Source organism: Anarhichas minor, unplaced genomic scaffold, assembly GCF_050575085.1.
Source record: "Anarhichas minor isolate MPS153535 unplaced genomic scaffold, ASM5057508v1 ptg000004l, whole genome shotgun sequence".
Lineage (NCBI taxonomy): Eukaryota > Metazoa > Chordata > Actinopteri > Perciformes > Anarhichadidae > Anarhichas > Anarhichas minor.
Window position 1 is genome coordinate 4,824,191 of NW_027466450.1, and position 22,607 is coordinate 4,846,797.

The 22,607-nt window shown below is 42.0% G+C and overlaps 1 protein-coding gene across 1 annotated transcript; it reads right to left on the minus strand.

Moving 5' to 3' along the window:
* Nucleotides 1-1,723: 1,723 nt before the first annotated feature.
* Nucleotides 1,724-21,272, minus strand: LOC142966885 (follistatin-related protein 1-like). Its single transcript, XM_076107083.1, has 11 exons — nucleotides 21,133-21,272; nucleotides 20,971-21,027; nucleotides 9,555-9,656; nucleotides 9,314-9,443; nucleotides 7,994-8,026; nucleotides 7,653-7,783; nucleotides 6,470-6,588; nucleotides 6,003-6,115; nucleotides 5,113-5,223; nucleotides 4,897-4,991; nucleotides 1,724-3,172 (listed from the first exon to the last, which is right to left on the minus strand). Exons 1-11 carry the CDS (start codon nucleotides 21,133-21,135, stop codon nucleotides 3,131-3,133), a joined length of 936 nt encoding a protein of 311 aa, XP_075963198.1. The 5' UTR covers nucleotides 21,136-21,272; the 3' UTR covers nucleotides 1,724-3,130.
* Nucleotides 21,273-22,607: the final 1,335 nt, after the last annotated feature.

Sequence of the window (22,607 nt, forward strand, 5' to 3'; positions counted from 1 at the left end):
GACCCCGCCCACGCAATCGTTGATTGGTTAGTGTCCCGATCTGTCATATTGCTGCAGCGTCCGTCAAGGGATTTGTAACAGGATTATTGCAGTTTTGACGTTGTATTACAGGTGCATATTACCAGGTCGGTGAGTGCAATTGCGCTCTTTTTCAGTCTCGCAACAGCGGAAGAATCGAGTCCATCATGCCAGCTGCGGTCTGCCATTATGCAACACCCCTCCTCTGTTGCATTATGCAATACTCTGCTGATGTGCATAGAATGATTAAAAAACAAACGTACAGGATAATTTGGTTCCTCCCACTCTATTCTCATCATGATACTTTATGAGGAGTGGGGGAAATGAGATTTTCTTAAGGCTTACTTAGATGATAGATAGATAGATATAAACTTTATTCATCCCCAGGTGGAAATTAGTTTGTAGCAGCGGCAATTTACAGAGTCAAATATAACGTATGGAATGCACAATATATACAGTACAATAAAATAACAGAGCAGATATTGAATTTGAAAGAATAGATAAATAAAAAATAAGATAAAATAGAATAAAAATGCACAGTATATACAATGAATAGAGTGGTATTAAATTAACAACTAGGTAAACTGAACAAACTGAACAGTAGTGCAAGGATCACCAACAACAAGCAACAACCGTGTGGCGTTGTTGTAGTCATGTGAAGGATGATGATCTGGCCAGAGGTGATTTGTTATAAAGTGATATTGCAGAGGGCAGGAATGTTTTTCTGTATCTGTCCTTGTGATAGTTTGATCCAATCAAACCAGTCGGTTGAACCACAAACAAAGCACAGCTGGTCTCTTCACTATGTCATGCTCTCATGACTTCGTTTGGGTCAACATAACCTTTTGGCAGAACACATGATCCTAAGAATATTTTTATGAAACCAAATGTGTTCAACATAACAAGTTATATAAACTTGTTTACTTGTGAAACCAAATATGTTCAGTTCAATCCTAAATGATGATTTTGTTCAACAGCAGTGGGACTGTTAAAACGACTAAACAGTGTGTGGAAAAATGTGATCTGCCACCCGGAGCAGCTTAAACACTGCAGTGTTGTTCCCATGGATGTATAAAGAGAACTGCATTGTGCCAATGGACTTCACATTATACTCTTACAATGTCAAGCCCAATAGATTAAGTATGTATAGCTATATCTATTTAGCACTTTTTCTAAACAAAATGTCAAAGTGATTCACTGTGCAAAGGATTTAGCACAATGTCAAATTAAGAAAAATCATAAATAACATAGCAAAAGAGCCAAAACATCAGTTTAACAAAAAGCAAGGAAATATAAATGCATCTCAATGAGTTTCTTAAAAGAAAAAGACAATTCATTTTAATGATGTATTAGTGAGAGAAACTCATTGCATGGGGAACATCCTGTAAACAGTGGTAAGCTGACCTGAGAGATTTTAAGTTACTTTATGGACACAATAATTCAGAGCAGTACTCAGGGGCTTGTCTCATAGGTAATACAAAAACAGATTTAATTCTAAACTAAACTGGCAGTCAAAAGAGTCTAACGGGGTTCCCTACACTTTGTATTCATTAGAGGAAGGAATAACTTGATGTATACTTTCTAATTCTCACTACTATCTCAGTCAGTTGCTCATTATACTTCAAAAGAAACTTCTTCAATGTCTAAAGTTGTAATTTGGCAGATAAATCACACACACACACACACACAAAGTGACAAAGCCGTGTTGTGGTGAATGGGCTTTATTGGCGTAATACATATTCCTTACAGTCACTGCACTTTTAGTGGAATATAAAGAGTTAGATTGGACCTAGTAATGCAACTTTCACACGGACAAATATCAGAGAAACAGTCACAAAGCACTAGTTTACTGCTAAACGTCAGCAAAGCACACTCACTCTTTCAATGCCACGTGGCATAAAAGCCTTCGTGTAGGCAAAGGTAGAGACCTATACTTTTTGCAGGTCTAAGGCACTGATTTGTATTGTCAATCCTCCTAAATAAGATACAGGATTTTAACAAATAAACACATTCAACCAACCAAACTACTCTCAGCATCACACACACAATCACGCACAAGCACACTTAACTTATATGCACCCAGTTATTGATGCGTCTACACTACTTCAGCTGACAGTGAGGCTAGTCCTTCTGTTAAGATGATTTTGAAAGCACAGGTATAGTGTTGTTGCTGGGTCCAGAGTAATGTTTTCCCTGGAGGATTTTTGTTCATCATTCAAACACTTCATCAAGACTTTGGTTTCAGTTTTTTCATCATGCTATATTCAAAGATCAGGTCTCTGCTGGATGCAGTCGTGCTGCTCCACACTGAAAGCTTGACCGCTATGTCTTTGACACACGTTTAACCGAAAAAGCACCAGAGAGACTTGCCTGAGCATAACATGGGAACACGATGAGTTCAAACTCGAGCCTATAACATACTTTACATAGAAGCAAACTATTTTGCGGCATAATTATTACGAAGATACAAACAAAATTCAGGCTTGTGCTAAACTAAAGCCTAAGAAACTATAGAGAGAAAGAAAGAGAAGTGCATTGGTCAAGTAGTGGCCTACTGTGGCAGTTCTAAATCACTTGTAGCTTTACCCTCTTGTCCCAGCTTCTTTAACCAAGCTGCTGTGCCTATAAGGCACATATGAGGGTGTGGAGAAACACGCTGCACCAGGTGTCAAGTAGTCAGCTATCTCTGTACTCCGACAGCTCCCTCATTTTAACAGGTGGATTCTCCTAGTGCCTTACTTCGTTACCTTTTCAAACAACGACTTCCATATCCCAACACAGTGACAACTTGACAGGTTTTGTTTCAGAATAACTGTAAAAAATATAAAGATTGTAGTGGAAATAGCCCCAGGGCTAGTGTAGAGGCGCAGTACTACAATCAAATATGACAGTACTTAACACAAGGGAATCCTATAATACTCTTTGATAGCCCCTGAATCTAACAAACATCAACACAAACACATAAACATTGTAGAAAATGTATAATAATTAACATACGTAGCAGAGAAACATAAAAAAAAAAGTCAGTCGAATGACAACACATGGCCGCAAAGGTAAATCAAGTATGGAGGAAGGGTGATGACGTGCATCCTCTCGTTTATTGCGTCCTTATTTAGGCCTCCTTTGTGCTGCTCTTCATCTTCTGAACTGTTTCCTGTTAAAAAAGTTGACAGAACAGTGAGAGTGTATAATTTACCGCTGAATATTTAATGATGTGAGTACATATATCTGTAAGCTTTTGTGTTGTTTTGTTGATTAACATGTTTGAAAGAACACATATCCCTTGAATACGACTAAAGCAAGGAAGCAAGGTCCTTATGACTGAATTTAGCGCACACCTGGTCACACCAAACTTGCACCCACAGAGCCACATTGCGTTTACAATGGCATTAAAAGCTGCCCTTCTGGAGTACAGAGTACATGACCATGCTGACTCAGCATTGGCCTCAAGCCAGAGCCCTAGTCCTACCTTGTGAGCCTCATGCTCTCATTCACACATATAAGCAAGCACATACACACAAGAGTAGACATGCCGCAAAAAATATTCTGAATATAGAGGTTCCAGAAAGATGTCAGGACAGGTTTTAGAACTCGGTTCTAGAGCTTCACTCTTGGGCTGGAGAGGTTCTAGATCCCTGTTCTTTGTCTAGAGAGGGACTAGAACGGCCACCATCTTTATTTGTTGTCTGGGGAGGTTCCAGAACTTCCTTTTTTTGTGGTTGGCAGAATTATTCCATTGTGTTCTAATACCAAGTTATTTTTCAGACATTTCTGTAGCCAAGTGTTTCTATCATTGTTCTTCCTCAGAATAGGCTATGCAATTCATTATTTTCTACATCACACATTTAGCACTGCGCTCCTATAATATGCAGACTCACAATGGACAGTTAAAAATACCTATCAATATTGACACAGCTAAACCAGAGGTATCGTCTTTTTTTATTCCATATCCTTACTTGTAAAAACCTGGTGCTAACATTACCCACAATTCAACTCGCCTCAACCACCGTCAGTTCAGTCTGAGATTCAGGTGTGATAAGCTAGTAGTGGCTAACGTAGCCTCGAGTGGCTGGCCACAAGCAGAAATGAGGAGCGGGCCAGAGAGGTCTGGTAAACTCACTTATTTATAATTCTACATCCCCAGATTTCTTTCACTTTCTAACTTGTAATCTTCAGAGATCTTGGTCAGATTTCACAGGCTTTATACAACTTTTTTAACATATTCAGTAGTAGGTTACTCCCCAAGACCCGTAAAGAGACTTTATTGTGTAAAGTCGGCGGAGCTCCCCTTTAGGACTGCAATGACGATTCTGAATCGTCCACACATCTTCTACAATCTATAATAAATGTCTTCCTGCCATCTGCCTTCTATTTCATATCCACGGCCATTTCTTAGTTTAATCGACCTAATTTAGAAAACATGTCTTTAGTTGCCACCTTTGATTTACTGTTTCCCTTTTCGAGCAGGGAGTCATAAGGCTGCTCGTGCCCTGGCTCACTGAGATATGTTAGGCTGGTCAGTCACATAAAAATGTACACCCACCAATTCCTCTGTGTCTTGTTTTGTGCTGGTTGAGCAGTTTCACTCAAATGCTCTTTGTCCAGAAACACATTGCAAGTAATGACGGTTATATCCCGAAGGAATCTAAAAGCCGACACTTGGCTCATGTCGGTGGTATTTCAGGGACCTTCTAACCAGATGGAACCTTATGAGCAGAGGGCAGTGAGCAGGAGCTTTGAAATGCACTTTAAAAGCTGTCCAGTGGATTTGTCCTGTTCTGCAGGATGTATTTCTGATTGTGATTTATGTTGACATTAATGATGAGTGCATTACATGTTTTACTTGTTCACACGTGTTTTCAGATTGCAGAGACAGACCTGGTGCTTGTTGAGCTCAGCCACACGGAGGTTCCACTCCTCCTCAGTCATCTCTGCCCCAGTATCTTCTGTCTCATCCACAGCTGCCGTTTTGTCTGGACAGATAACAAAATAGTCCAAAAATGGCCACAGGGCATTCGTCGTAATGTCTGAGTGAGTGACTAGAAATAAATAAATACAAATAGCATGAAGATAATCTCCAGTATTTCAACTCACCAGTGCAGGTCATAGCAGTGCAGACCCAGTTGCCGCATGCACAAACACAGCGGTTACACTCTACCTGGGTCTCTGCTCCGTCCTCATATGTCTCATCCTCCAAGGCACATTCTGCAGAGAGACACAGGGAAAACTATTCAGAAGGAACCACAGATAATAGACTGTAGAAGAAGGATAAGAAAAACAGCATTACACTGTAATCAATTTCCATGACCACGGCTTGTCAGCATTTCAAAATGCCGCATCATTCATCCAGTAGCTTCATTTGACATGCCTTTGGCAAGTTTTAGCTTACTAATCAAAAGTCAGCAAATCTGTGCCCACACCCACGTGAAGCAACTTAAGCAGAGTGTCCATATAGTGTTTTCTGGCAGAAAAGTGCTGGCAAGTGCTCAGAGTGGCCACTCAGTCATAAGAATGTGTGACGGAGAATAAAGTAAAAAAAATACATTCAAGACATTTCCAAAACATTTTAAGATATGTATCATTCTCTTTCAGGCCTGAACGGCATGAATTCCACAATCCAAGAACCTTGTATCTTGGTAAACCTGGAATTTTTAAATACAAACACACAAAGTTAACCACACATGTCTGTGTTTACTTGAGTCTGGTAAAGCTCCAGGGTTCAGTGCTCCGTTGCAGATGTTTTTTTTTTATTTCCTTGACTCTGCTTCCAGTGAACTTTATCCCAGATATACTGGCGTCACATGACTGAGCAGACTGCCGTGACGATCCAAAAACTCTGACTGTATCTCAAACTATTCAGAAATGCAATTTGAGGCTCATTTCCACAGTTTGCTGGGTGTCGGGACTGCCTGACTGAGTTTATGTCAGTGCATCCATACACTATATCTACTATATCTTATGTCAATGTGTCACTTTAAGCTCACTCTTCTCTGGTGGATTGAAGCCAGGCTTCAGGCAGTTGAGGAACTCATCAAAGCTCAGCTTCCAGTCAGCGTTCTCATCAGAGAGCTCAATGAGGGCATCGACACACAGGCTCCTGGGAAGCACAGATAAACATGCAAACACTTAATAAACATCATCGCCTCATACGGTGGCAACAGGACATTGCAGAGGAAATAAGCATACAGAAGAAATGATAATAACTTAGGTGTTTTTGCCAGTGCAGGCTCTCACAAGAGGCCTTCAGTAAAGTTTGCACTAGATATAGTTCAATGACTTGCTGTGTTGCTTAAAATAGCACAGCAGCAAACAGATATCAATCTGTGTGTGCAAGCGTTGCCACAGAACAAAATGTTTACAGAGTTTGAAGGAAAGGGTAGCAAAGGATAGCTATTTCCATCCTGTCCTCGTACACATTCATCTAAGCATGCAAACTGACAAACACACTGACCTGAGCAGCTTGTTGCTCTCCTGGTCAGCGTAGGACTGCAACTCCACAACCGATTCATTTTGCTGGATGAATTTGAGCAGCTCTGAGGAGTCCAGCTGAGCATCGCCATTGTCGTACGACTACAGAATCACAGAGAAGTGGTAGAGGCACAGTTAACTCTTATGAACAATAGGACTGGCATTTCATACAAACATTATATCTTCAGGGGTCACTCTGTATTGTGATCATGTGGGTCATGTGTGTACCGGGAAAAACTATCTTCATGGGTGTTTCTGATAGACAGGTCGGTCTAGGCTACCAGTAAATTTGCCATCACTGCCACAAAATATACCAAGGGCAGACCAATTTGCATGACAATAATGCTGTCAAATTAAGTGAAATCAGATTTGCATAAGCAAATACTGCATCCACTTACAGCCTGTACTTCTGTTGTAATATAAAATAAATGGGGCTGGAGCAGCAATGGGTGTTGGAGCATGAAATATTCTATTCATATAGTCATTTTTGGCATGCATCTTTATCCATGCATCCATTATCTGTAACCACTCATCCTTTTACAGGGTTGAGGGTGGCTGGGGCCAATCCTAACTCACATTGGGCGAGAGGTACACCCTGGACATATAGAGACAGACAGCCATTCACACAACATCATAGTATGTTTCTAACTGGTTTTCATATTGTATTGTTTGTATTAGTCTAGGACACCTAATAACATCAGGCAAGGAGACTGCAGTTGAAAACTAGCCTGTCAGCTTACTCGGGTACTTTTACATTTGTTTGAATGTTGATCAATGCGCACTGTCGCTTTTCAAATAAAGAAATTTAAATTTGGTGGGAAAGACCAGTCGAATAAAAACTGCTGTTTACACAAACTGTTCAAAGCACCATCTGCTCTTCTGCTTTAATGTCATCCATGTCAGCCTATATTGTGGCAGAGGTCTTCCTCTGCAGGACAGAGATCCTTATTAAAGTGAATTATAACCATCAGCTGACAAGCTAAAGGTTTATCACATGAATAATTAGACACAGTCTGGGGTGGCTTTTAGGATCAGGGGGGTTGCAGGAGGCCCGCAAACGGGTAACTAACCTGGGATACTCTGTAAAAAGAATGTCTATGAGCAAGTGTGTGTGCACTAATTGAGACGAGGGTCCATTCAGTTCTGTCCAGAGAAAAGAAGCCAACCTTAAAGTACTTGAGCAGGATGTCGGAGAAGTTGGATCCTTTGACAAACCAGCCGTCTGGGACAACCTCAGTCTGCAGCCACTGGATCACACGACCCCTCAGCTCATTACGGTCAGCAGCATAGCAAACCACTGCCGGGGTGAAAGCATTTCTATCGGTCAACAGCATTACTGAATAATCCAAAGGGTAAAAACGATCTTGTAAACGATATCACGATTGATCCCTGTCCTTTTGTGCATATGTCAGTACGTCTATGTCCTTTATGACGGATCATAAAAATCATAAAATACAGTGATATAAATATACATAAAAAATACATATATCACACACAAAAAACTCACCTGGGCTGGCAGCGGGCTGTTCTGGTTTCTTCTCTAAAGGTTATTAAACAAGAGAGAAAGAATATCACATTTGAAGCAAAAGATAAAAACTCTTCAATTGAACAGCATTAATTTGATTTAGATGATTCGAGATAAACTGGCTCTGAGCACTTGGCCAAAGGTCTGCAAAGAGGAGAGTGTGACATAACGTCTTTCCACGAATACCTTTTCTGCCACAGCGCTGATCAATGTTCAGCTCAGCTGGGACTCAGACCCAGTGCGACAAGTGTGAGCAGTGAAAGTTCACAGAAGATAAGATGCTTATATTAGATGCATTAATACATACGTCAAGGCCAGGAGTGTGCAGTGACGTGTGGCTGACTATCAACCTGTTCACCTCTCATATCAGTTCCATTGATATATGGTCTAGTTCAGGGATCACACGCTTATTATTTTTATTAAGTATATTCAGTATTATCAGCACTTGTAGCATCTGACAACTGAGCCAAATTCCATCCCATTTAAAGGGTCCGATTCTAAACAAAGTGTGGTCTGATGAAAAATGGTTGCGTCACATTTTCGGGCAAGTAGAAATTCATGTTGGGTTAATAAACTTGACAGCTCACTGTCCACATTGGGCCACCGCCTACAGTAAAGGTACTTCATAGAGTTCTGTGCAGTATGATAATTGGAAGAAATAGAGCATTGGCATTGCTTGGTAGCAGCAGATCATCAGGAGAGAAATCACTGCATCCCTACTCAGCAACACTCATACATGCTAACCAAACAAATGTTGCTGCAGTAGCACGAAAAAGGTTAAAGGATATTTTTAACCACTACCTCTCCCTGTCGAAGCTTTTCAATGATAAAGTGTAAAACATGTTAAAAATATCCACGTAAAAATGTAAGCATATGGTTTCTAGAAGGGCCTCTCTAGTCTTTTATCCAGATTTGTCTCTGCTTCTAAAAAGTATTCCTGACTATAAGAACACTTTATCTCTTGACAAGAACTTTTTCTTTTTTAATTAACTATGGCATGATTATGGTCTTAACCACACTTACTGTAATTTACTGGAATTGTAAAAGTGACCCTGGGAACAACAGTTGACAAGACTATTACCGAAGTTAAGAAGTAGTTTTCAATCTAGACTGTGGAGTTGTTAAAGTGCTCAAAAAAAGGACATTTTAACATCTACACTTCCACGAGCACTGGGCCAACTCCATCTGCTGAGGAATATTGTGTGAAGCAATGGGAGGCTCCTCAACAGCTAGTGGACCCTGTGGTGAGACTTTCACATTTTGTGTAATGGTGCCTTGTGCTGCTGCTGCTGCTGCTCGTACCGAAGCAGTGTCCATCGTGGGCCACCTGGATCTTCAAGCCAGTCAGACAAGCATCTCTGTGGAGCTCACAGTGATTCCTGTAAGTCTTACTATTGCTGCCACACACTGACCTCTTGTGGGGCTTACAGCTCTGGAAAGAGAGGGGCAGAAAAATCAGTATTTATTTTTTAATTCTCTACATTCGCACTCCTTTCTTGTATGGAAGTGATGTCCCTTGGTGAGCCACTCACCCAACACTCACCTCTATACACAGGCAGCTGGGCTCCCCTTTCTCTGTGACAGTGCACTCTCTGCCGGCCCCACAGAACACATTGGCACACACTTTGCTCTTGCTCTGCAGCTCCTGAAAGAAATGAAACCAATTGTTGGCACTTCAGAAATAACATTTGGTTTTCTACAGATTTCACCCACAGGGCGGCGCTGTTGCCCTATTACTGTAACATACCTATTTAACGGCCCTGAGGAGGTGCTGACCAGATTTTAAAACACAGACCAGACACAAATTTGCAATTGGATTTAAATCCTAAGTATTATACTTTCATACTAACATGTTTAATCAAAGTGTCTCCTCTGTCACAGATCTAGGGAGACAGTATAGAATCTGGCCCCTGATGATAACCCAAAATGAAGATGCACTGTTTTAAAGCACTTCCGCAAATATCTCAAAAATTACTCTACAGACTTCAAATAAATGTGGAGGGTTAGGCCAAGGGCACAAGACGAACGATTAACCTAATTGTTTGTTGTCATTTATAAAGAACTGCTTTCTAATGACTCCTGAACTGTGACATTTAAAAACAACTGCCTAACAAATATCAATCAATAGATATTCTTCCTCAATATATTCCACTATTTCTTGGACACATTGTTTGATTTCAGACAAATTTAATCTGAGCCATCCTGCAAAGTTTGATGGCATTTCCCCTCATGGTGACGCTGCCTGAAATTATGAATTCAAATGGCAATAATAACTTTGTTGGCACTTGAAACACATTCACTCCTCATACAAAGTCCTAATATTCCTGAGCAGCATGATTAAGATATCCTGAAAAAATATGGCCGCGATCTCTCAATCGGCAGGATTACCTGTTATTGTGTATTTTGATTAACATTTATTTTGTTCAATTAACACATTTAGATTGTTATGCTTCCTGGTAACTGCCTTATCCCTCTTCATATTTTAGTCTAAGCCCTTTTGGTCTCTCAAGAGCCAGTTATGTTTGCCAGTAGTTGCCATGTCAATGATGGCCAGACGTTGACCGTTCTCCACTTAGAACAGCCGATGTCTTCAGCGTAGATAACACCACGCAATGCTGATAATTAAAACAGGGTGTTTACAACAGCCTTCTGTGTGAAAGACTGAAGACAGAATGTGAAGCATGCAGGCAAACAGAACTACAACCAACATGTTGGCTCAAAACAAACAAAATCTCATGTTTCTATTATTTCAGTGCCAGTTAAACTGTTATTGTCTAGAACATTTAGTCAGTCTAATTTTTACTTGTTGACATCTGCCTTTGTTTCTTTGTCTTTGTTGAAGAATGTCGCCTCAGGACTCGACTTGCCAGAAAATGAGTTCACTGGTGCTACAAACCAACCAATCACAACACGCCAAGCGGAGCTCCGAGAGCGGCTTTATGACCCTCATTACCTCCTCCTTTCCCTATCTGTGTGTGTTGTGTGTGCGTGTGTACATGGTGTTTCCACATCTGGAGTGTGAGCTGTGTTTTCCTTTGGGCCCCTTCCCATGCTCTTTTAAAGCTTCACTCCTCCCTGTTTCTCCAGACTCCCCTCCTCCTCCTTAATTAAGCTGCTGTTTCCTGTAAGACCGAGACAGAAAGTTGGCCCTCTGTGCGTGAGTGCATGTGAGCTGGCCTCCAAGCCGCTGCGTGTGTTTGTGAGTCCAAAGTCTGGTATGTAGGTTAAACTGAGACTGCATTCTTGTGACCCGAACACTTATAAGCTCACTAATGATAGAAAATAACAAGATGGATGCAGTGAGAGGGGAGCTAGTCACATGCAAGCATCGCAGTGTAGCAGCTTTAAAGTGGTGAGAGGAGAGGGATTGTAGGGGTTTGGTTCATTTCTATGCATCCTATAAAGACACGCACACACTTGCACTCCAAGGTTGAGGTCATGGAAAATCTTCAAAGCAATCCCCGTGGCTTTGAGCATGTTGGACAATTCAGTTTGTTAGACACAGATGTGCTAGAAGCCTGTTGAAACCTGCAGAAACCTCAGATGAGAACATGAATAATGGATATAGGATGCTCAGATGAATCTAGTATATATGTAGAGCTCTGTCAATCCATCTCTCTCCGAGTAGAAACAGCAGAGGATCCCTGACATTTAGCTGATGAACAGAGAGGGACAAGGCTCTTTTTTTTTCCAGCTGATTCAAGTGGATTGTTGCTATGGTGAGAGCATGTACAGGCTCCTGTTGTGGCAAGATCACAGAGGTGTCAATCAAAAGAGGCAAATGGAACCAAGCCTCATAATGAGATCACAGCGGAGCCCGCTGTTCAGAATTCATGATTGACACACACTGTACAAAACAGACAAAGTGACGCTAATGTCATCCAACCAACCTTCAACAAACCAGGGAAGGGAGGCTGCGTTATGTGGTCATTAATCATGCCTGCATGGATTTCATTGTTGCCATGGACAGGAGTGTGCAGACATGCGTCATCATTGAGTTACATAGACATACTGTCCTGTTTTTGAGACTGAACCTGTTTTTGATCGTTATTCGTGATTTGCAGCTTACATGGAACCATAAAGAAAATGTATCTCGTGTACACATGATTCTAACGCATTCCTAGAGCTAGACTAAGAAATTGGCCGAGCTGATATATTAGTGGTTATATGTAGTGGACTATGTAGTGAGTAGTGAGTGATTTCAGACACAGCCAGTGATTTAAGTTTCGTCTTTATGCTAAGCTAAGTTCAGCTAACCGGCTGCTGGTGTGCTTCATGTTTAGTATACAGTCATGAGCGGTATCAATCTCCTCATCTAACTCTTGGCAAGAAAGCGAATCACTGCATTAACGAAAAATGTCAAAGTCTTCCTTTAAGATTACCAGTTTAAGAATTGAGAGTTTGGAAGTTGAGAGCAGTCCTGCACACAGTGCCCAGAACTGGATAAGGTGTTAAAAACTACAGTATCCCAGTTCTATCACAGTAACACCTATTCAGGTGTTTCAAAACTAAGATATGGGTTTATTCAAGTTTCAGAAATCAAGATGATGACGGTGATGCTTACATGCAGAAATATGACCAGGACTTTACGCAAACCCCACAGTGACTGGGATGCTGGGACGCATGTAAACACACTCATTAACCTAATCACCATGAGAACAGATATTGTCAAAAATGAAAACAAACAAACCCGCTGCGGGTGTCCTACTTAAATGGCATCAATTTTTCATTACGGCCAACAAAAGACGCCACATTTTCCTTCTCTCCCATTTAAAACCGATCACGGGAGCCGGAGCTCTGATAAGTGACTGGTGAATCATAACAGATTAAGCAGAGGCGCTCATACAGAAAGCTGCCTCGAGCATAAAACAGATTGCATACATTTCACAGCTCATTTTCCTCGACTCCTTGCCCTTTTTCTTCCATTTTTTTTCTTCTGTTTTTGTCTTTTTGTCAGGGGGTTAAAAATATTTAGAGGTTTTAAGAAGATTAAAAGATTGAAGTGATATTTATCAAAACACTAAGTGCATAACTAAGTCCTATCTCGGCATGGTGCCTCTCGATTCAGGGCTAGTGTACTTTTATTTCTCCTCTCTGTCTTGTCATCTTATTCTCAGCGCCATGCCCTTCTACGGCTGCAAGAGACGTGTCAGTGATCCGAGACTAGCTTTGCAGATGGAAGTCAGAGGAGGAGAATAGGTGAGCAGAGAGAGGAAGAAGAAGATGAGGAAGCTATGTGCAGAAAGTCTGACTATTAAGAAAGCGGTACATGGGGAAGAGACAGGAAATGAGGCGGCGGTTGTGGGCGCTCTGAAGTCAATCTCTCCCCTGCCACGTGTTGAATGGCTCCATGCTGAGACAGAATGGAGTTTAAAGGGCAATGTATTCTCGCTTTAGTTAAAGAATGTAAAAGCCTTTTCCTTCTCCACTGCTGACAAGGGCAAAGGCAGTAGCAGCAAGGCTAATCCTGCACCCACCAACCCACCAACACATGAAAATCACATTAACATCTATCCGCATGTCTTTGTGCATCTCCCCATACACACAAAAGTATGAGTAATGGAGCCTATCCGCCCACAACTGTGTGTTTTGTGCACGCACTTGTGTATGTGTGTGTGCGGGTGTATCTCGGTGATGCTCCATTGATTAAGCAGGCAAATCAATGCCTCTCTCCTGTGGGTGTCACTTTAGAGCCACTGTGAATCCCTTCCCACAATGCACCATGCCCCGCATTAACATAGAAAACATTGATTTACGGATTGTAAACACCCTGGCATTGATATGTTCCTACAGTGACAAAGAGCATAATGGGCATTACTTTAAAAAATGAATGCGTTGAATACTGCATTTAACCTTTCTGTTAATGAATTATACAACAATATGACTTTCTGTAGCGATCAAGATCAGTTTAATCAGCTTGATTGGTTTATTGGGCACTCAGAGCTTCATTTAATGCAATCCAATACAACAGACACAGCAATAAATGCTGTTCATATTGAGCTTTTCTCAAGACCGCGTTACAGAGATGATTCAGCGCTATATGCTCAGTGTGGAGGTTGTACTTTTTGGTGCTGTTGAATTGTACCGCATGACCAAAAGATGATGGGTGGTTCAGCTTGACTTTCATCGTCCTCTCAATGACAGAATTTAAACATTTACAGAATATAATAAGCTTCATAAAGATATTAATCATTGCTGGGCTTTTGTGATGTATTTTTTGGATGGAGCTAGATGTATCTGTAAGCTGGTACCTTAGCGTAAAAGATACAAACGTTTGACAAAACATGTTCCTTTTCCCCCTAAGGTCTGGTGTGTGTTTTATGAATAAAATATTATGCTATCTGACAACTTGAAATATTAATGTACAAATTGTCCCAGACGGGTGCAAGAATATGGATGAGTAATATAGTTTTCATTCATTCTGGTCACTAATCCTGGAAAAAAAGGCTCAGTTTCTATTCTCAGACCTGATTCTCCCTCAGATTTGTAACTGTCAAACAAAATTCATATTTTATACTGGAAAAAAAATGCTGCTAGAATAATAAAAAATGTTTTACAATTAAAATTGATAAGTTACTTACCCCCCGAAACTCACAGTTATTAATCAAAGAAATTACATTTCAGAACTCGTCAGAAATTAAAACAATGATGCAGATTAGGGAGTCAAGTCAAGACAGGCATTAAAGCTCCCAACTGTGTCCTGAAGGCATCAAGATGTCTCAATTTAGATATTGTTTTAGCTGACATTAATATTCAGCAAAAAGTATAACTTAACCTGAATGTAATACTGAACCCTTTCATGTGAAAGCATGAGAGGAATAGTTCAGCTACTGGGAGATTATTAGGTCACAATTATTCACTGCCTTGTCTGGAGTGAAGAGAAGATCGATTCCGCTCTCATGTAGTAAATAAGAAGCTCCAGCTGGCAGCAGGTTAGCTTAGCATAGCATAAAGACTGGAAACAGGGGGAAGCCGCAAACGTGGCTCTGTACAAAGGCACACGTTCAAAGGCATCATACAAAACCTAAAGAATAAAAACAACAAGTTGCAGTTCTAAAGGAACTACTTCTTTTAAAGTACTCTTTGAAGACTTTTAAGGAGTAAAGAGTGTGAGACTTAATGTGACTGAAAGCAGAAATATTGTTTGTTTCTGACCTACAATGACGCCATTCTCTACATCGTGTACTTCATTATCACAACAGGTAGTCTCGGACTGACAGATGGACAGACAAATGCACGCACAGCAAGGCGACTTCTCTCTAACAGCCTTACAATGCGACCTACTGTTTACAAGCAAGCTTTTAAATTACAACGAGGTGAAATAACGGAGGTGGAAAAAGAAGACGGAAGGCGAAGGGCATAGATGAGAGACAGAATCAGGAGTTAGGAGGTGCACATTCCTGGGCTTTGTTTGGCCTCAGCCGGGGTCCGACACAGTTCGTCTTGAGCCAAAATCTCCTCAGTATCTAGGTCAGAGAGGTGCCCCCCCCCTCTCCGGCATTTCCCCTGCTCTCCCCATGTGTTGTCTCTCCAGCCCTAGACTTTCCAGCGCTCCTCAGCTCCATGAGATGTGGGTTCATGCCAGGAGCGATGAGAGGACAGGGAGGGCTCGAACCGAACAGCTCGTCTCCGTCTGCACTTTCTTGCTTCTCTTTCCCTCTAACCAGGCCTTACGAGAAGAGAAGTGGAGCACAGTCAAAAGGAGAATGAAGACTACTCTTGCTCTTACACTGCACGCTGGCTCTGAAACCGTTTGAGTGTATTCGAGCTTGTGGCTAAATCCATCGCACGGGGGAGAAACATAACAGGACTGCCATCGGCTCCGCTTTGGAATCACTACAGAAAGTTATAGCATGTGCCCTCAATAATTAAAGTGCCTCCATTCTCAAATCTCTAGCATTTCGTACTTTTGAATCTATTCAACTATATCTTTGCACATGCATATCAAATCAGGTTCAGTCTCATTTCTTTCTCTACTTGACAGCCTCTTGAGAGCAGGCATACAAAAGCACTTTTTCAACCTACATCTACATTGGTTCCTTTGAGCTGAGAATCATGCTTAGTATTTCATGGATTTATGTATCAATGAGCTGATGCTGGAACTGGCTGTGTTCTTGGAATAATGAGGCCAATGTAAGACAAATTAGAGGGTGTAATAAAGATATGAGCTCTTTGTATGAGCTCTACGGGTGGTCTCAAACACTCCTAGTGGGCCCAGGTCTGAGATTAAACCTGCAGAAACAAAAGGGACTTTTGGTAACGACCAGTTTACACAGATTGGCGTGCTATTCTTCGCCCTGTTTCTTATTCAGTGTCAAAGGAATGCACCAACGGACAGGATGATGTCACCCCAGTCTGCAGCCTCTTATTTTACACCCAGAGGCCCCATTGTTCCAAGAGCTGAAATTTACAGCTACACCCTGAAAGAAACAACGAGACGAAACGAAACGAAGAAAGATGCACAGAAAGAGACAGAAAGAAAGGAGAGAGAGACAGAAAACACAGAAAATGTGAGAGAAAGAGAGACTCTAAAGAAAGGCAGGAAAGAAGCCGTGTTCTGGGCAGAGCCACATCTGCTAGCAGTTAAAATGTCAGCGGAGAACATAAAATGCTATGAAGTCAGCACCACCCCCCCCCCCCCCAACCTCCCCTCCCCTGTGAACTCTGTTGTCACACTGCTGGGACAAAAATGTTCCCTTTCTCCACCACCTGACACGGAACAATCGCATGTAGAACCACCTCACCTTTATCCATCAGAACCTCTCAACAGCAACCTTTCTCTCAGGTCATCTCTTTCTGCACAAAGCACCGATTGTGTTTGTTTGTTAATTCTCTTCCGTGTCACTCTTATTCTTGGTGCATACCTCATTTTCCTTTCACTCTCTTTTTTCCCTCCGTCCACTTGGTCACCTTCCCCTCCCCTCTCACCCACCCCTGCTCTGTTCTGGGCATTTTTTTTTTCCGCTACCAGGAAAGGAGAGAGGAAGGGAGGGAGACAGGGAGGGTCCATGCGAGGCTTAGGGAAAGGGAATGAGTAGATTCCCTGCCCTCTTTGAGGCCAGTATTGGGGCCAAAGGCTGGAAAATGTTTGCAGAACGAAAAAGGCCAATTTACAGACTGCAGGATGTAAGTCAGTGTGTGCGGCCATTTAAAATCTTCTGAGATCTAAAGCTTAAACATGCAACTTAATCTGAGACACAGACCAGGTCTCATAAACTCCCACTATTCATATCATATTTGTACCCATAATTCATAGAAAACTTGGTGCCTGGTTCCACTTTGACAAATAAACACATGATAGAAAAATCAGAAAAAAGAGCTGAATCAAAGCTAAAACGATGAGTGAAACTGATATACCCAATTATTAAAATTGCAAACAGTATATCAGATGTAATCTAGTTGTTTTGTTGTCTGTTGTAAATGTCGGGTTGTGTAATAGAACACTCTGTTCCAGCACACATCTCAACGCGTCACAAGAACATTTCATTTGTTACGTCGTAAACCACTTCAAACCACAGTTAAAAACTGTGTAAGTGACACACTTCTAAGCTGTAGCAGTTGTGGTTAATGGTAGAAAAACTGAGCTGTGACATTTGGAAAGAACAATGCCAGCCAGTTAATCACTCATCCCACAGTGACCCCGTTTTCACCAAGCAAACTGCATTTTAAATGCAGGGCCTGATCTCAAGGTGCGCCGTCTACACGGGCCGCTGGATACAGAACCATCTCTGGTGAAAGCAAATGTGGACTATGAGCTCTTTTTTTTTTTTATCGTATTAGAAAACAGTTTTCAACTGAAGAAAAACGGTGAGTCAATTATTCAACACGTCACACACTGATGTTAATTTATTGCGTTGGACCGCGAGCAACAAAGAGGAAAACAATTGGAATCCGTCACCCTTTATAAGCTGCATTCAGAGTTACTGAACTGATTCAAGCCTGGCCACCTACATGTATGTTTAACTATTAGTACAAAGATGGTATATGTTACATATTCATCATGTCTCACTCACAAACCCCTTGAGTGGACTTTTGTGCTGCTCTTTGTCATTTGAGTGTGCGTTAATTCATGTGTGTAGTGCCTCTGAGTGCAGAGTGCCGGTAATGATAAGACACCAGTACTGCTGGTAAGCTAAATGAGGACTCCTTTTAAGCCAAGCCAAGAGTGAAGAGAACACACTGCAGGGACATGAGACACAGTACACCCCCCCCCCCTCTTTTTGTCTCACGACACAAGTCTTACCTCACCCCCCAATCTCCCCTGTTATAATTGCATGACTGTGGCTCCATCTCCTTTCTGCTTTACATCGCTCTGTCTCAGCGCCCTCAACATTCCCTGCGTAGGATCCATGACTGGATGTTGGGCTACAGTAATTAGAGCAGGCTGATACAGACAGAGGACACAGCGTCCCCTCATGCTCATGTTCCCTCCACCTGGGCAGATATTTTTAGCCCACCTTGAATGAGGGAGAACAGGCATCAACATGGCAACATGGCGAGGTGCAAGAGAGGCTGTGGCTCAATCAGAGTCAGCTACAGATCCAGGGCCTCCACGAGAGAACCAGCTTCTTCTTCTTCTTCTTCTTCTTCTTCTCTTCAACTTGTCATCATAATCCTCTCAACTCTCGGACCATGTGAGAGAGAAGAGCTTGTCTGGCTGCCTTGTTGGGCTGACTTCCTCTTGACGTGTATGTTTTTCAGCAGCTAGCGCCGCTGCAGATAACTAAATGAACCACTGTGTCATTCCACCCTGCCACGGCGGATGACGGAGGATAAAACAACAACACTGCATGCCATAAAAACAGAAATATAAACAACTCTCTCTGTTTTTTATGCAAGTGTGTGCTCACATGTCCCCCAAGGCTGGAAACTCTTAAGACTTTTACTGCGCCTGCATCTCGACCTCATTTGCATATCAACCTCCCAGTGTGTTTGAGTAAAGCATCAACATTTTACTCACAAGATGCATATCTCGATCCCTGCCTGCACACACACGCACGCACACACGCACACACACACACACACACACACACACACACACAGTTTTACACAGAGCCCCGACCCCGAATCCAACCGCACTACATCTCTAAGCTGCTTGTCATCAAATGCTGCAATTTCTCACCTCAGGAAGCACACGGGCATTCTCCTTCGTAATGAATCAGGGGTTAGTGTCCAGGTTTAATACCCGACAGTCACGGCAGAAAATAGACACATCAGTTCCCACACAAAGAATCCCGCTTTCATCAGTCTTTCCTGCTCTTTAATGGAGTAAACCTAACACACATCCCCTCATCTATACATAACCTTAATGCACACCCTGCCGGCTCATCAGATACAGCTTTGCTCCGACTTGTTGACCTCCTTTAGACGGCACACTGGAATGCCAGATCAGGCCCTTCCCACGGCCAGTCAAAGGGCCACATATTATCAGGGTAATTACCTTTGGAGAATAGATGCCTTTCTAATGCCTCCCCATTAACTTCGTGGGTACACTCAACAGACTCCGGCTGTGTGCTCCGTCTTCCCCGTGACATACCTCACATATCACGTCTGCGAATCCAATAAAGGCGCACACAATGGCACATTTTCCAGCCAGAGAGCAAGGGTAGGGTAAGCAGTGGAAGGTCAGCGGAGGGGGAGGGGGGGTGGCCGGCACGTCAGGCTATGAGTGATGTCATGGTGCTGTCATGACACTAATGGGCATCTGCGTGAAGCTGTAAGGATAGGGCTAGGCAGCGGACAATTGGTTTGTCATGTGTTTCGCATTTGGCGAAGCTGCTTGAAAGAAAATCCATCCTCTAATTAGGCTACAGCTTTTCCCCTTTTGTTTGTTTCCTCAGCATGCAACTGTTGTGCAGGTCAACAGAGGAGTCAACACAAAGCCAGGTGTTCAACAGCTGTGTTCCCTGAGGTTAAGCCCATCAGCCACCACCTGGCGCGAGTGTGTGTGTGTGTGTGTTTCTATTTCTTCACAGAATTGGCATTTTGGGGGATACGCTCATTGACTCTCTCACTGAGAGTTAAAGATCGAAGGCGTTCATCCCTCAGGCCAGCTAATCTAACAGCACATTATCTCTGTTTTTACTCAGAGGTATATAGGAACTACTTGGTGCTGCAGTGTGAGACCCATAAGGTGAGTATTCTCACAACTCTTGAGCACAATCACAACCCCAGAGTGTACACAGACCAGCACACACGCTCCCTCACTGGCCACCCAAACACGGTGTCTGTGTGCCATTAGAGCAGCTGGCGGTCGGCGGAGCGTTTAGCACCCAAGCGTCCTACAATATTGATGGTGACAAACACTAGCCCTCCCTTCTTTTCTTTTCACAGCTGTCTGTCACTCGTCAGTCCTCTTATGGCAGCTTCTGCTGTGTGAACTGAAAAACTCCACACACAGGAAAAAAAAAGAAATCAGACTATAGGAGGAGTGTTTTTTTTTTTGAGTGTGTGGTCCAACAGAATGCAAAATGTGAGTGTTTGTTTCAGGTAACAGTCAGAAAATACTCAAACTGCCATACATGCATCGTTTTTAGGATTAAGAATGGTGTCCCTATTGAAAGAAACTGTCCCATTGGCAATTTAGTTTAACCGCGGGCCTGTTTTTTCTCCACAATGGAGCTCATCATTGCGCATGAGTGGCTCCAATAACGGCATAATTGGTTCTCCTTAATAAGATAAATACTCTAACAAGCCAGGCGCAGCACAGTCAGCTGCAAATGCCAGGTTTCCCCCACAGTGACGTGTTTTGTCGGATAATGGACTGACTCAAACCCTTTTCCAGATGTGCTCTAGCTGGTCTAGCTTTGTGAACAAAGCTGATGTGTTAATGTTACTCCAGAGGGACAGTTTGGTGCGGAAAAGCGTTTAATACAGATGCAAGGCATCGTGTGGTACCCATTTGAACCCTATGAATAAATTGCCATAGTAAAAGATAAAGCCGATTTAGCGAAACTTACCTCCGCGTTAGAGAAAGCCACGGCCAGCAGAAGGAGCGCAGCGACACTTCGCAACATCTGGACACGAGAAAGGAAAAAGTAAGAGTTTAACATTTCCATCCGTTTTTTTCACACATCAGCGGGAAACTTGAGGAGAATGCTACTTTTCACGCACTACGTTACCATTATTTTGTAAAAGCAGCTCGGCTCGGATATGTGCTCGGAGGAGGAGAGGTGCTGGTCTGGGTGTTTTGTCGGGGCGGAGGCGAGCAAGAGGTCCGTACAAGAAATTTGAGGAGCGCTGAGGAATTCGTGCCAGTCCGTCAGTCTCTCCTCCTCCTCGCTCACCGCCGCGGCCAATGAAAACGTCTGGAGGCTTCCGGCGACGTTTATACAAGAGCAGAGGAAGGGGGGGGGGGGGGGGGGGGAGGAACCAAGGAAAGTGTGTGTGTGTGTGTCTGAAACCATCTCTCCCAAAAAAATACCTATGTGGTGAGTGCGCGTGACATCATTACTTCGGAAGAGGGACCAAGTGTATACTTAACGTCAGGGCAAACAGGAGGTCTGCACACCAAATAAATACTTTATTTTTTCCTTTTTCTCTTTTTTTTTTAAGGCAACGTTTCGATCAGTAAGATCTTCCTCGGGCCTCATTTGTGTTTTCTCTTTCTCATCCACCCTGATGAAGATCATTTCAGACAGTATCCCATTCCTCCAGTAGTCAATTAGTTTGTATTATAAGTCCTTAAGAATAAATCAATCATCAAATTATCATGCAGGTTTCTTTTTTTTAAAGTTTGTTCAAACACCATGGTCTGGTTGGTTTCACCATTTAGTTAAAGCTGTGTTAGTTTATTTTTGGTCACTAGGGGGCAGAATAACTCCAAACCATGCTGACAGATGCACGCTCTTAAAACACTGTTATGGGTAAAGTAAAAATATGAATATTTACACAACCAGCAGACTTCGTGCAAGATTAGATTTCCATTAGATTTGGGCATAATACACTCATTTGTATTCACTGAATATCGCTATTTGCTGCTGCTTGAAATGAAACAATGAAAGAACACAAAACAAAGGCCAAGTTCACATATTTGAAATGCGTCATCTCCTTTTGCAGTACTATATATAACAAACATATGTAAATTGAAATATTAGGTTCGTAAATATAATTGTCTCCTGAAAATGTCAATGTTTGAAAATGACTGAAATTCCCAGACCTATTATTCAGCCAGATGAAATAGTATTTATGTATCCAAAGAATTATAAATTACTAAGTCAAATAAATGATACACCTTGCTGTCTCTTTTTTTTCCCAAGATACAATATAGTTTTATCAGCAAATTGATGTTATGTACGTATTGAGATCCCAATTCTGACTTTTTAAAACTAATTAAGACGTATCCCTGCTGTGACACTGCTGTCTTAAACAGATGCAATCAGATGCGATAATAAAGTGATAATTAATAAAGTGATAATAAAGTGATAATTAATGGGTTTTTCTTTGTTTTTCTTTTCCGATGTTACTTGCCCAAAAGGAAATATAATTATTTTTAAAGGTCAGGATCAGGTTTGTGTTTTTAGTTCTCATTTGAAGGCCCTTCAGTTGTGTTTACTTGTGTTTCTTATTATTGTTGTGTGATATCATGTTTTTATAA

What these genes read in the sequence shown, in the direction of transcription:
- LOC142966885 (XM_076107083.1), bottom strand. An exon ending in TCCTGCTCAAGTACTTTAAG is followed by an intron (nt 6,589 to 7,652) that starts GTTGGCTTCTTT and finishes GTGATTCTGTAG; the next exon opens with TCGTACGACAATGGCGATGC. An exon ending in CTGAGCTCAACAAGCACCAG is followed by an intron (nt 3,173 to 4,896) that starts GTCTGTCTCTGC and finishes CTTTTTTAACAG; the next exon opens with GAAACAGTTCAGAAGATGAA.